This window comes from Hippoglossus hippoglossus, chromosome 18 (assembly GCF_009819705.1).
Source record: "Hippoglossus hippoglossus isolate fHipHip1 chromosome 18, fHipHip1.pri, whole genome shotgun sequence".
Taxonomy (NCBI): Eukaryota; Metazoa; Chordata; class Actinopteri; order Pleuronectiformes; family Pleuronectidae; genus Hippoglossus; species Hippoglossus hippoglossus.
This window is the reverse complement of record NC_047168.1, coordinates 10,483,338-10,495,822: the sequence shown is the minus strand read 5'-3', so window position 1 is coordinate 10,495,822 and position 12,485 is coordinate 10,483,338. Positions and strand designations below refer to the sequence as shown.

The 12,485-nt window shown below is 41.1% G+C and overlaps 2 protein-coding genes across 3 annotated transcripts in view; both read right to left on the bottom strand.

The window, feature by feature from the left end:
• Positions 1–889: 889 nt before the first annotated feature.
• On the bottom strand, positions 890–6,127 carry LOC117752165 (receptor-type tyrosine-protein phosphatase H-like). The gene is made up of 10 exons (XM_034569356.1): positions 5,982–6,127; positions 5,165–5,265; positions 4,456–4,774; positions 4,061–4,309; positions 3,343–3,591; positions 2,928–3,051; positions 2,037–2,194; positions 1,681–1,938; positions 1,030–1,296; positions 890–927 (listed from the first exon to the last, which is right to left on the bottom strand). Exons 1-10 carry the CDS (start codon positions 6,028–6,030, stop codon positions 890–892), a joined length of 1,812 nt encoding a protein of 603 aa, XP_034425247.1. The 5' UTR covers positions 6,031–6,127.
• Positions 6,128–7,520: 1,393 nt separating this feature from the next.
• tp53 (tumor protein p53) overlaps positions 7,521–12,485 on the bottom strand; it is a 5,698-nt gene continuing 733 nt past the window's right edge. Inside the window, exons 2-12 of one of the 2 annotated variants that reach the window (XM_034569213.1) lie at positions 12,008–12,015; positions 11,844–11,939; positions 11,673–11,757; positions 11,016–11,186; positions 9,728–9,902; positions 9,488–9,600; positions 9,253–9,362; positions 8,754–8,878; positions 8,571–8,671; positions 8,400–8,470; positions 7,521–8,289 (exon numbers count right to left, since the gene is read on the bottom strand). In XM_034569213.1, the coding sequence (XP_034425104.1) occupies positions 8,196–8,289; positions 8,400–8,470; positions 8,571–8,671; positions 8,754–8,878; positions 9,253–9,362; positions 9,488–9,600; positions 9,728–9,902; positions 11,016–11,186; positions 11,673–11,757; positions 11,844–11,911 (1,113 nt within the window). In that variant the 5' untranslated portion in view covers positions 11,912–11,939; positions 12,008–12,015 and the 3' untranslated portion in view covers positions 7,521–8,195. Of the gene's footprint in view, positions 8,290–8,399; positions 8,471–8,570; positions 8,672–8,753; positions 8,879–9,252; positions 9,363–9,487; positions 9,601–9,727; positions 9,903–11,015; positions 11,187–11,672; positions 11,758–11,843; positions 11,970–12,007; positions 12,016–12,485 lie in introns of both variants that reach the window. The other variant, XM_034569214.1, reaches the window with a different exon arrangement.

Sequence of the window (12,485 nt, the reverse complement as noted above, 5' to 3'; positions counted from 1 at the left end):
CCTTGAAATAATCTGATAATATATATTTTATGGGTATTATTTACGCATTTAAAATGTTAATGAAAGCAAATTGAAGATTAGTGTTAAATATTAAAGAATGATTATTTATTATCTGTTTGAAAATGAAAAAATAATCCATTTCTGTCAGGGTTAAATATGCAAAAAAATAAAAATGCATAAGGTAAAAAAGAATTTGACTTAGTATTTACATTTTGTCTTAAAGTATCTTTTCATGTATTCCAAATGTTTTCAATACACGCAGAACAACATTAAAGGTATTAAGTTTATTAATGTTTTACATTTGTTGATTCTTGAAATTCTGAATGTAATCAGTGCACATTATATAAACTGTATATATATACAGTTGATATATATATATATATATACAGTTTATATATATATATATAATATATATATATTATATATAATTCTTAATTCTTTTTGGGGGGATAAAAGTCACACACACACAAGCTTAATATTCTAATTTCTGAAACTGCAGTGAAAGCATAAATAACTCATTGATGAAAAATCCAAACCAGAAAACACAATCAAATTACCTTCATCAATATCACTGAAAATTAAGAAATTGTGTTTTCACTTTCTTGCTTCTCGAGTTTCCAGAAAACATGGTCCCCCAGTAGATGATTAAAATGTGCCTTCAGCTGCAATGGACAACACATTGATTTTGAAAGGTTGTTGATGGACATAAAAGATTTCCAACCATTTTTTTCAAATAAAAATGGTGGTGAACGACGTACCTGACGGAACACACTTTCCTCTGTGGCGTCGTTAGCACAGAGGAGAGGCTCTGAGGAGGAGCACAACATGGACAGACTGACTTCTCTTTTGTCGACCTCTGGGGAACAAACAGAGACGAGTAAAGAGGAAGTCACTCGCTCATTCCTGCTGTGGAATTTGCATGGTCAGCTGATTCCAGCGAAAAATGCAAAGTTAAAACAAACAAAAAAAGAAGGAAAATGGATTGGTCAAGTAAAGTAAAGACTAAAGCTTCATCACTGAGATCCTCACCTGTGAGGTGGGAAATGGTCACTGGGGAACTTTGCGCTTCATCTGTCACGGTTCGCACCTGAAACGTGTACCTGGTCCCTGAGGTCAGGTTCTGAAACGTGTGCGTGCTTATGTTGACCAGATTGAACGACCAGTGTTGGTCCCAGAAGATGGAGGTGAGGGTCACCAGGTACGTGGGTGTCCCTATGTTGTCAGGGGCCGTCCACTGGAAGGTGAGTCGGTCCCTGCCGGTGGAAATGACAGTGGCACCAGTGGACGGGCGCGGCACTGAACCAATGGGGAAAGGGAAAGAAATGAAAATGTATTATTATTATTTTATCATCTCAACTCTCCTTTATTGGTCAAGTTTGATCGACTCATTGATTGATTGGTGGAGATATTCGTTAAGTTAAGTGAGAGGCTGCACAACTCGGTGTTCTGCTGTTGTGTTGGAAACTACTCACACCACGTGCAATCGTGGCGTCATGACAAAAGTCCCATTAACTACTGATTTCTTGAGTAGAACAATGTGTTTGTTCGCGTGTATTGTGAAGAGATACACCAGCTTTACTGCAGTATTCCATCTACAGGTGTTGTTGAATCAACCAGGGCTAAAGTCATCGATGATCAGAACCTTTAACAGCGTAGAAACACAGGAAAATGTTCACTCACGGGTGAATTTGGATTTTTCCAGCGGCTGACTTTGGAGATGTCCACTCACACTGCGGACGATCACTGTGTACTTGGCTCCAGCCTTCAGCCAGTGAAAGTTCTTCACAGGCTTGGTCCCGTCTGCTGTCGTATCCACATCCCGACCGTCCAGCCGCAGCGTGACGTTAAAAGACGAGTAGCTGCCAGCAGGCCGGCTCCAGGTGGCCTTGAGGGAGTCTACAGTCGACTCTAAGATGAGGTTTGAAATCGGCTCAGGGGCTAAAGCAGGAGTCACAGAGGACAGATTAGGAGACATTTCAGGACAGCAGGACGGAGTTTGTGCTCGTAAGCAGTGACGCCGTACAGCAGAGAGTTACCGGTGTAGTCGACGATGGTCACTTTGTCTGCCTCCACGGTGCCAGAGGCGATGGCTACCACACTCAGGGTTATCTTGGTGCCGACCGGCAGCCCCGTCACTCTCACCTCCTGCCGAGTATGAGTCCACTCGCGTCCCACCACACTCTCAAACAGTTTGCTGTTCGGAGGAGACACAGTTACAACTTAGGTTCAGGGTTCCGGTCAGTAATAATAAACCTGTGCTCAGTGAGTTCAAATCAAAGATGTCTAGTGAATCCAGAAACATTGTTATTGTTCATTCTGATGCTTTAAGAGTTTGGAGCAGTCACATGATCGGATAAACAAAGAGGGGACATGCACTTACTTATTTAACAGAAAATAAATCCATCCATCAATCAATCAATCAATCAATCAATCAATCAATCAATCCATCCATCCATCCATCCATCCATCCATCCATCCATCCATCCATCCATCTCTATAGTAGGAGCCACAGTTAGTATTAAGCCTGTATTTGTAGTTCTATATTTAGGTTGCATATTTTATATATTTTTGTATTATGACTTCTGGTCATTGGGTTTCTCTCTTCTTTTTTTTCACATGTTCAATTTATTTGGCTGCTTACAGACAAAAAGCAAATTAGAGACAAGACTTTGAGATATTTCAGGAAAATAAAAGAAAAAAGGTCAAATTATCCATCATAGTTTGCATCTTCTTTGCTGATTTTCTTTTCCTCTTATAGTCGTCGTCTTTGTTACCTCTGCTAAGGAGATTTTCTTTTCACCCCCGTTTTGTTTGTTTGTCAGCAGGATTACACAAAAGCTACACAACGGATTGTTACGAAAACTTGGTGGAAGGATGAGACATTGGCCCCGAAAGAACTCAAACTGTGTGTGTCTCCAAACACCTACTCATTAATGTCATTCATGGCCTGCACCCGGAAATGTGTGGTGTTCCCCTCAGGCGGCGTCCAGCTGAGCAGCAGAGAGTTTGGGGTATTTTCAGACACACTCAGGTTGGACACTTTTGAAGGCTCTGACAGAGGAAAAAAAAACATTACAACAACAACGTCACAGGTTTAACTGTTCAGGTCAGACGTGGCTTCACTGGTTTGAATTTCACATTGTACGAGGAAGAAACAACCGAATATAAAAGTCTTCCTCATTTAAGGAATTTTCACTGGTCTCGGACATGCACTGCATTTCCTGTTTATGTTCTGTACCGGATCAAATATAGAAAAGTTAAAAACGGTACATTATGTGTTACATGCAGGTTTAATACTATTATAACCATTTAACTGTGTTTAGTTCTGTGATATAAACCCACTTGTAGCTGTCGTGATGTGCGATGCTTCGCTCCAAGCGGGGTCGTTCAAGAGTCCTGAGAGGACGGTGAACGTGTGACTGATTCCAGGCGTCAAACCGTCGACCTCTGACCCCTCTGTGGTTTCGGAACGCTTAACACCGTGGACCTCAACTTGGTAGAAATCCACGTGTCCAGATGGTTTGTTCCAGCTCAGAGACACTGACGTTTCCGTCACCATGGTCACATTGAGGTTTGGGACTTTGTTAGGTTCTGCGAAAGAGATTTGTGATTTGTGAAATCGTTCACATTGTAAAATAATATTTGAAATGAACAAAAACTCCAAACATACAGTTAAAAAGAAAACCGGCTGAAATCAAAATGAAAACAACTAGAGCTGGAAAGAAAGTTCCTTTGGTAGATGAGATGCTATGATGGAGTATTTGGGTCATATGAAGAAAATAATGTCGTAATATTATGAGAGTAAAGTCATATTTTATGAAACAAAATCTATATTGCAAGGACAAAGAAAAATAAAGGAAGTAAGTAGCAAGAAGAACCGGAGTTTCTTGAAAAACTACAAATCCCCTTTTGACTCATCTTGCAGATCACAATCGACAATCTCATTTCTGCACTGAGACAGAACACGTTACATCTCTTCTCTTTCCTCGTTCTCTGTGACACAGCAGATCTGTGCGTTTGGCGTAAACAAATCTAAATGACGCGGTTGAATGTGACTCACTGGTGTAGAAGGTGACGACCTGTGGGTTCAGGGTCCGCTCACATTTAACAGGGAACACCTGGATGGAGTAGCGGGTGCCCGCTGTCAGGTTGGAAAGGTCATAGGTCAGATCGGTGCTGTTTGCCGTCAGGTGGATGCCACCTCCGACCTCGACGCGGTAATGGCTGATGCCACCAGCCACGGGCTGCCAAGTGAAAGTGGCGCCACTGGTTGTCACGGCAGTCACGCTGACTTGGCCAGAGGAACGCTCTAGAACGTCATGGAGGGAGACATTAATAAAAACAAAAATCAATATGTACTTATGCAGTAAACAAGATCTTAGTATGGCATATAACACTGGAGTAAATATTAAGTAAGTAATGGATAATAATATAATAAATTAAAATGAGTCTTACCATCATAACAAACATAAGGCAGAAGCTCGGAGCAGTTCTTTTCAACCCAAGCCCCAAAACTGAGCGTGGCCACACACAAGTCCCTCCGTCCCTCGGTTGTTTCGCCCCCGGGGGAATTCAACACAGGCCAACCAGGGTACCAGTTCTGGTAGGTGAGGAGGTCCCCGTTTGCCCAGTGGCTCCACGGCATACTGGAGGGATTGGAGTTACGGGTGGGGGGGAGATGTTTGCGGAGGCCGATCCAGGAGTCAGAGGTTAGTGTCTGGGCAATGACCTGGGTGTTTTTGTCGGTCACAGTCACCAGCTCCTTGAAACAGACCTGATGACAGATGGAAATATTCAGTTACTCTTTTACAACAGAACTGAGCTTATTTCATTGAATATCCCTTGGACGTTTGAAGGTTCTCAGAACTCCGTGAGGTTGTGGTCTTAAATTCAGCATACGAACCTGAGACTGGTACCAGGAAGTGCTTCTCTCAATCTACTTCTGGTCATTTCCTGTGTTTAGGAAATGACTTCCTGACTGATAAGACTTTACAGCTTCCTGCTTTGGATCAATTTTCCACCACTGCTCCAGAAATTCACCAGTTCCTTATTGTAAATCATATCCACTGAGGGAGCCTCAGTAATTTAAGTCACAACGTTTCCAGTGTTTTCACACACCTCACGTTTCAGCCTCGTCTACATGAAGCTGAGGTTAATTCTGTACCTGGCAGTGGTTCCTGGCCCCGTTCCAGGTCAGATGTCCGGGCTGGAGGAAGAACTCGAACTCGGGCTCGGCCTCGCCGTGCATCATCATCATCATCAGTGCTGCACAGAGGCGTACAAACAGTGGAGATGAGGTCAAGACTCCCAACATGCACGACAAAGTTTAATCTGTGCACGTTCTCGGGTTCCAGCAATCATGTTATTTTCTATTACCCATTAAAATCTGAACCGTTTCTACAATCACACCAACTTGACTGAACTACAGCTAGTTAGTATCTATAGCTGCAGCATAAAATAATAAAACAGGTCAAAATATTCTCTATTAATTCAAATTGTAAGTTTAAATGGATAAAAACACAACACAAAACCACACTTCCAAGATCGTTATGAACAATATTTTGTCTCGAACTTTGAAGTCTTCAGGTTGAACTCACTGTGTGAAGTTAAGTTTCATTTAATAAACAGTTGTTTCTGGTGCTGTAGCAAATAGGACAGATAATTAATATAAATTGATTTACAGGCCTTTAACAAGCAAACTAAAATAATTACATTTACCACCGGCTTCGCAAAAAACCAAGGATTGTCTGTAAAAAATATAAAATCTAACATTTACACTGACAGACAAATTCCCATTTGGAAACATCACCTTGGCATCCAGACAATTACAATGTGAATTTTTCATTATTTTCCATTGACGTAACAAAATATCAAATAAATAAATAAAAAAGCATATTAAAAGACAGAGTAAATCATTATTTGCAGCACTTAACACTGAGCCTAAGGATTGTGCTGTGCATAGATATTAATATAACACTCACCCCAAGGTACTAAACTACAGATTTTATCCTGAAGAGAAAACTTTGTCATGTTGTCTTCCAGTGGAGTCTGGATAACTTCCCCAGAGAACAGCTACTGTAAAATAAAAACAGTCGGACCCACACAGTATTCCACCAAACCGGGTTTGAAGCTATTCAAAAACGTTTGGAATTCATTTGACTTGAATTCACTACTCCCCCAAGCTATGAATCCTCTGCCTCTCTGAACAGGGAAGGAAATAATCGTTCAAGAGGAGGAGGGGGGGGGGGGGGGGGGGGGGTGTCATATGAACACAAACACACATCTGATCCACGGGTCATCAATAAGACATTTGAATAAAAAACACAGCTCTGTTCCACTCGGGTCAGATAACACCGTGAGACGCTGCTGGTTTTGCATTTAACGCCGAGAAATGCAAAACACCGATATGAAAAATGAGAACAGCACAGTAATCCGTCAGGAAGCAGATGCAAAGACCAAAAACATTAATAGATAATAAATAACAGAATACAGGACAACTGTGTGACGGTAAGCGTTTATTTCGGATTAAAGCTTTGACTAACAAAATGGAAAATAGTACAAAAACATGAAAACTAAACAGTAGAAAGATAAACCTCTTATATAAAACTAAGTTCCCAAAAATAATCTATAAAAGAAACAGACAATAATAAAAAAGGAAATGCCTTATGCACATTCAATGGCAGTGTGAAATTAGAGTGGTTTTATTCATCGACAGTGATTGGTTGAACTCGAGTGCTGATAAACTTGCGGATGGAAGAAAACATTTAACGAAAATCCTGAAGTTATTTTTTTGAAAGGTCCCATAAAAAGAAAGATGTCATATTGTATCAGAGTGGGATTGTTGCCAAACATAAAAAAAACAAATGTTCCTGCATGAGTGCAAATCCTCTCGTTTCCTCCAAGGTGTAATTTTGTTGTGTATAAAAACTCACAGGTACCAAAGAAATGTGATTGGGTTTTCGGGGGTGATCCAGCCAGCCCCTCATCCAACTAACGGTGTTCATTTGAACAGAAATCATTGTGTTGACTATGAAAACAAGCTGATCTTAACAATAAAAACACAAACGGACTAAAATCAATTCTGTCAATCTTTGTTAATTTCCAGGCATTTAGCTTTACGTTGGTTCCGGCCTGTTTGTTAAAAAAATTAAAATCTTTGCACCGAACATGTAAGGCGCTTTCACACCAGTGTTGTTTGGTCCAGACGGGAACCAGGTCGGAACCAACTCAACACGTGTGAAAGGGGCCTCGGGCAAAATTTAGACCAGACTAACTTTCTTCGGATAGTTTGGATACTTTTAAAACCATTTGCAGGAAGTTGAAGCAGAAAACTACAGAAGAAAATGAAGCAGAAGCGGTTTGCAGGATTGCCTGATGTTCATTTTGCTGCTTGTAATAGCATAGTAATATTAAAGTGGCAACAAAAGTAACTAAGTGAACCGGTATATTCATTTCATCCATTCAAACGGAAAGACTTTTTTTTCATGCTGACCTTTTTCCAAAAAACGTTTGCCCGTCTACAAACCAATCGATGTCACGGATAAGTAGACACGGCCCAGGACACATGTATGTGATGCAAACGTCTTGTGTGCGCTCCCTGAATTTCAATTTGAAAACCAAACATCGAATGTAAACAATGTAACAAAAGAACCTTGGTTTGGACTTTCGGGTTTGAAACCGCACTTGATCATAATTAATACTTTGACAAAACAGTTGAACAAAGAAAAAACAAATAAAAAAAGATCTTTGGGTTTTTAACCAATTAAAATCTGACAAAAAAGGAATGCATAATTAATGCCAACAGGAATGACACATTTTAAAAACAGTCGTTAAAACTCAAATTAAAATCCCACCCAAATTTAACACTGATTGAATCCGGAGCTCTATAGTAGAGTGAGAGCAGTGAGGAGGAGGAGGAGGAGGAGGAGGAGGAGTCAGGGTCTGCTTACAGAGTGAACTGCGCTCCTCTTCAATGCATTCCACCTTTATTCATTAGTTTGTTTAATTAACACCGTACAGTGCTTACAGTACAGTAAACGGTCAGGCAGTACAGTTATCAGATCAAGTTTTCTGGCATAGGGTGGCAGGAGGTGATTTTAGGGTTCCGATGACGAGTAAATAACCTGATATAAAACCTGAAGGCTGTGAAGGATTAAGAGATGACGTTTGTCGTCATGATCAAGGCAACGAGCTGCTCAGTCGCTGTCGCTCCGCTCTCCCCTCTGCACGAGTCTCTTTCCGCTGGAGGGCACAGGGAGCTCCTGCTTTACAGAGACTTTGTTCTTGGCTCTGGTGCAGAGAAAAAAGAAAAAAAGGGTTAGGGACACTGACATAAGAAATTAATTTTAATTGACATTTGGAATTGAATGCAATGTTTAGTTTTTTGATGCATGTCCTACTTGTCTTTATCCGCCAGCTCAAAAGCATCATTGATTTTTTTCAGCATTTCAAAGCGCTCTCGGCCTTTGACCTGCAATAAAAAATGAATTAATGAAAGGGAAATTATTCATGTCACGGAAGATTCTGTGAGGAAGAAATCCTGCTTTGTGCCACATTGCATCTTTACTCACGTGAAGAAGAAAGACCTCCTTGTCTTCTTCCTCTGCGCTGGAGGAGGACTTTGACTTCCTCACCGTAGTCGTTTGCGGAGCAGGGTTACTCTGCGCTTGTTCTAAAACAAAAGCGAGGTTAGAAAGGAAACAGAACAGAAAAATTAAAACTGAAGTAACAAATGTAACGCAACACAAACATACTGCGCTTCTTGGTCTGTTTGGGGCCATTCGGTGTCTTGGTGCTGCTCTCCTCGTCGGTTTTACGGTCCCTTCCTGGACATGCACAGACACGCACCTCGAAGCATCTCCGGCCCAGCACCAGTCCCCTGGGAAGGAAACGCACAGTCGGATTTAAGGGTCAGAAAAAGGAAAGAAAAGGTTTCCTAAGCTGCATAAACAAAAATCTAAAACAAGCTGCAAGATGAGACAGTTTCAACATCGTGAACAAATATCTCCTCATGCCATTTGCCCATCCCCCCCCCATACCACTTCTATGCCAAAATAAAATTCCCCCACCCAACACATCTTGTTAAACAAGACTTTGATTTATTATTCCTATCCAATGTTCCTAAAAATTACTCTATTACTTAAGTGTAGAAACTTTTCCTCTCTCAAAACAGAACAAATTATACATTTCTTGTAATATATACACTGCTATCTGAAAATAAAGAATAAAACAAAAGAAGAAGCCAAGACTTACTCTGGTGTCTCGAGGGTCAGGATGGTGAGGATCTGTCTGCGGTTCATCCCCCCCATGCATGAGCTGTTGCACATGAAGCTCAGCAGGATGGCCGTGGTCTCTGAGCCCAGCTGAAGAAAAAATTATAATGTCACTGCTTGCTGAGGTTCATAGTTAGAGAAAGACAACTAAAAGAACTTTTGTAAGTATGGAGCAGACATGTTCCCCTTCAGACAGAATGAGTGAGGAACCATACCTGAGGGGGTTCGTAAGGGACGGTCACACTCTGCCTCTTCGTGTTTGGATCTTCAAAATACTGAGCCCTCTGGCTGCCCTCCAGTCTGATCAGGTGGCTGCGATGCTCCACAGCTGAACACAAAACACACACCCGAAACCAAATCAGAACAAAATTCACCTCAGACCTGCTGGGCTTAATCTGATTCTTCTGGCAAAGACAAATTCTCTTCCACCACTCATACAAGGTCATTTTACTTACCGTCCTCATTCTGGTGATGGGGACATCTACGGACCACATCAGCCACATGCTCAGTCTTCTTGTAGACCGCTGTGGCTCTGAGGACAGCCCCCTGAGGAGGCTCCTTGCTCAACAACACCTCCACAGGGCTGGTTTTAGCCAGCTGGCAATACAGCTTTTTCAGAAGCTCCGAAAACTGAGAGAAACACGGGGAGAAAGCCACACAGCATATAATCGTTCCACTTGCGGAGAAAGGAGAGCAGAATGTGACGACTCCAAAACCGAGTCCTGGTCTGAAATCTGTTTCAGAAAAGACAAGCAAACTACTCAAAAAGTAGGTAAAGTAAACGTTCTACTCTAAAGAAAAAACACAAACTACATGTAGATTTCTCCAGATCAGTGGGGCTAGAGTTATCAAACTCAAAATGCTATTTTTTTTAACTTGCTTTATTCTGTTTTTAACCGTTTCAGTGCTGGAGGAAGACAGGGCAGGAACATGTCCTGTCATGTCAGAGCTTCACTTTACAAGCAGACTGCACCTCACCCACAGACCAGAGCACAAGGGGGCGGGAGTTTCAGGTCAGAGCAGCCTAACACTCAACCAAACTGGCCAACCATGGCGAGCTGCTGCACGAGTCATGATGGAGACATTAACGCCATTGGCTCTTCAAATGCAGTGATTTAGCGAATCGCCACAATGAGATTCCACATGAAGGAAACCATGAGAGAAACCAAAGAATGGATTTCCAACGCAGTGCTGTGGTAAGTTGAGATATTTTATACTAATGTTTATCTAATAGAGAGTTTCTACCCGTTTAACATTTTGAATAACTTGAAAAAAAACAACTTTAGAGAACGGCGAAAGTGTTTCATAAAACTTTTCAATTCACAAAACTCCATTTTAACGTTTTTGACGATAAGATTAAATGTAATTTAGTCTATTAACAAAATACTTGACAGGAGCACAGTTAAGAGTGAGTAATAATTAAACTATGAATGAAAGAAATTTGGTTCAATCTGTGAATGGCGCCTTAACACTGAAATTCCTTTTGTCTCAGACACGGAGCTCAAACCGCAGACTGAGCTCCTCACCAAGTTTGGTTGCACGATAACCTGCTGCGAGTTAAACGTAACTTTTGGGATCAAGCATTTAGATTCGGAATAATTCTGTTAAACTTAAACACCATTAGCCTAAAGTATGAATTTGCTGGTGATAAAGATAATAGTAAATCAATTCTGGTATGTTTATCCTTTGAAATAACAGGCAGCACGTTTTCCAGTCAGTTTAAAAGTAAACTTGATTTCTTACAGTGGAGGTGACAGATTTGGCTGTGCCAGACTTCTGGAAGCGGAGCTGGAAGCCGTACTCCCCAGGATAGTCGGTCGTGACTGGGACGGTGGAGGCCGGGGGAGTAACACTGTCTTTAGCTACCGTCTCTGGAAGCTGCTCAAACAGATTCATATCAAGCCCATCTGCCAGCTGCAAAAGGACAAATATATGAGAGTGAGTCAGTCTGCCTCCATTATCACACAAGGTAAGATTTAAAAGGGATAATTAAACGAAAATTCACTCATTATTAAATGTCCATCGCACACACACACACGCACACACACGCACTCGCACACGCACACGCACTCGCACGGGTACACGGTAGCATCGCTATTTCAGGTAGCACCACAGGAGCAGTATGGAGGCCTTTTTTGTTCGATTACATTTAAAGAAGTGTTCCCCAAGTGACTTTACTTATATTGGATTTGGCTGCAACACTGTTTACCCCTGAAACTCCAAAAGAGTCTAGTGGCATCCAACACTTCACTTCACCCCCCCTCCCCCTGCATAGTGGTGAGTAGATAATGAGTGGGTTTTCATTTTCCGGTGAACTGTCCCTTTAAGTTACAATCATATGAATATTGATATCTCACAGAAAGCTTCTTCCTGCAGTAATTAACTTTAATGCATGCTTACCAAATGTTCAATCTGGTCATATGACCTCCAGTTGACCAGTTGATCATCCATTGCCTCCGCGATGGTGGCGATGGAGGGAGTTTGGCTGCAAAAACAGACAAGTTGACTTATCTGGAGTGAACTGACTTTTTTTTTTTTTTAAACGGTAAACAAATCCAAAACATGACTTACACAGATGCCCAGAACTCACTGAAGGAGTCCTGGCTCGCGGGGAGGTTCTGCAGACTGTCATCCATCATTTAGTTCCCGTCGTCAACCGCAGAGAGGAAATGAGGGAAAAGCCGAGATGCAGGAGTGCTGCAGTGACAATCAGGAAGTAAGAAGTTGTGTTAGAACAGGAAAGTATTTATCTCCATCTCAAATTAACTGATTACCAACAATCGGGTTGCATATGACAAACATTAAGTTAATGTTTGTTTTCTGTGTAAAAAAAAAAAATCACCATATAATAATCATAATGTCCAAAAGGCAAAGATAAAGTTCACTACCATGATATGAAAAACAGATGGTGAACCCTGAGAACTTTAGTTTGGGTTTGATACGCTTATAAATTACAACAAATGATTCAAACACATAATAATAATAACAAATAATGTATGGTATCTATAGTTAAAACATTTTAATACTTGAATTTAGAAGCAACAACATTTAAGACAAAATGACTTTAATAAGATTAAAGTGGAAAAACAACAACATTTAGGATTAATAAGCGTAACGTCAATAAGTTAATAAATTTAGCCACAAATATTAATTAATGCCAACATGTCACAGCTGCCACACAGGAAATTCAACACAAAAATAAAGTGGGCCTTT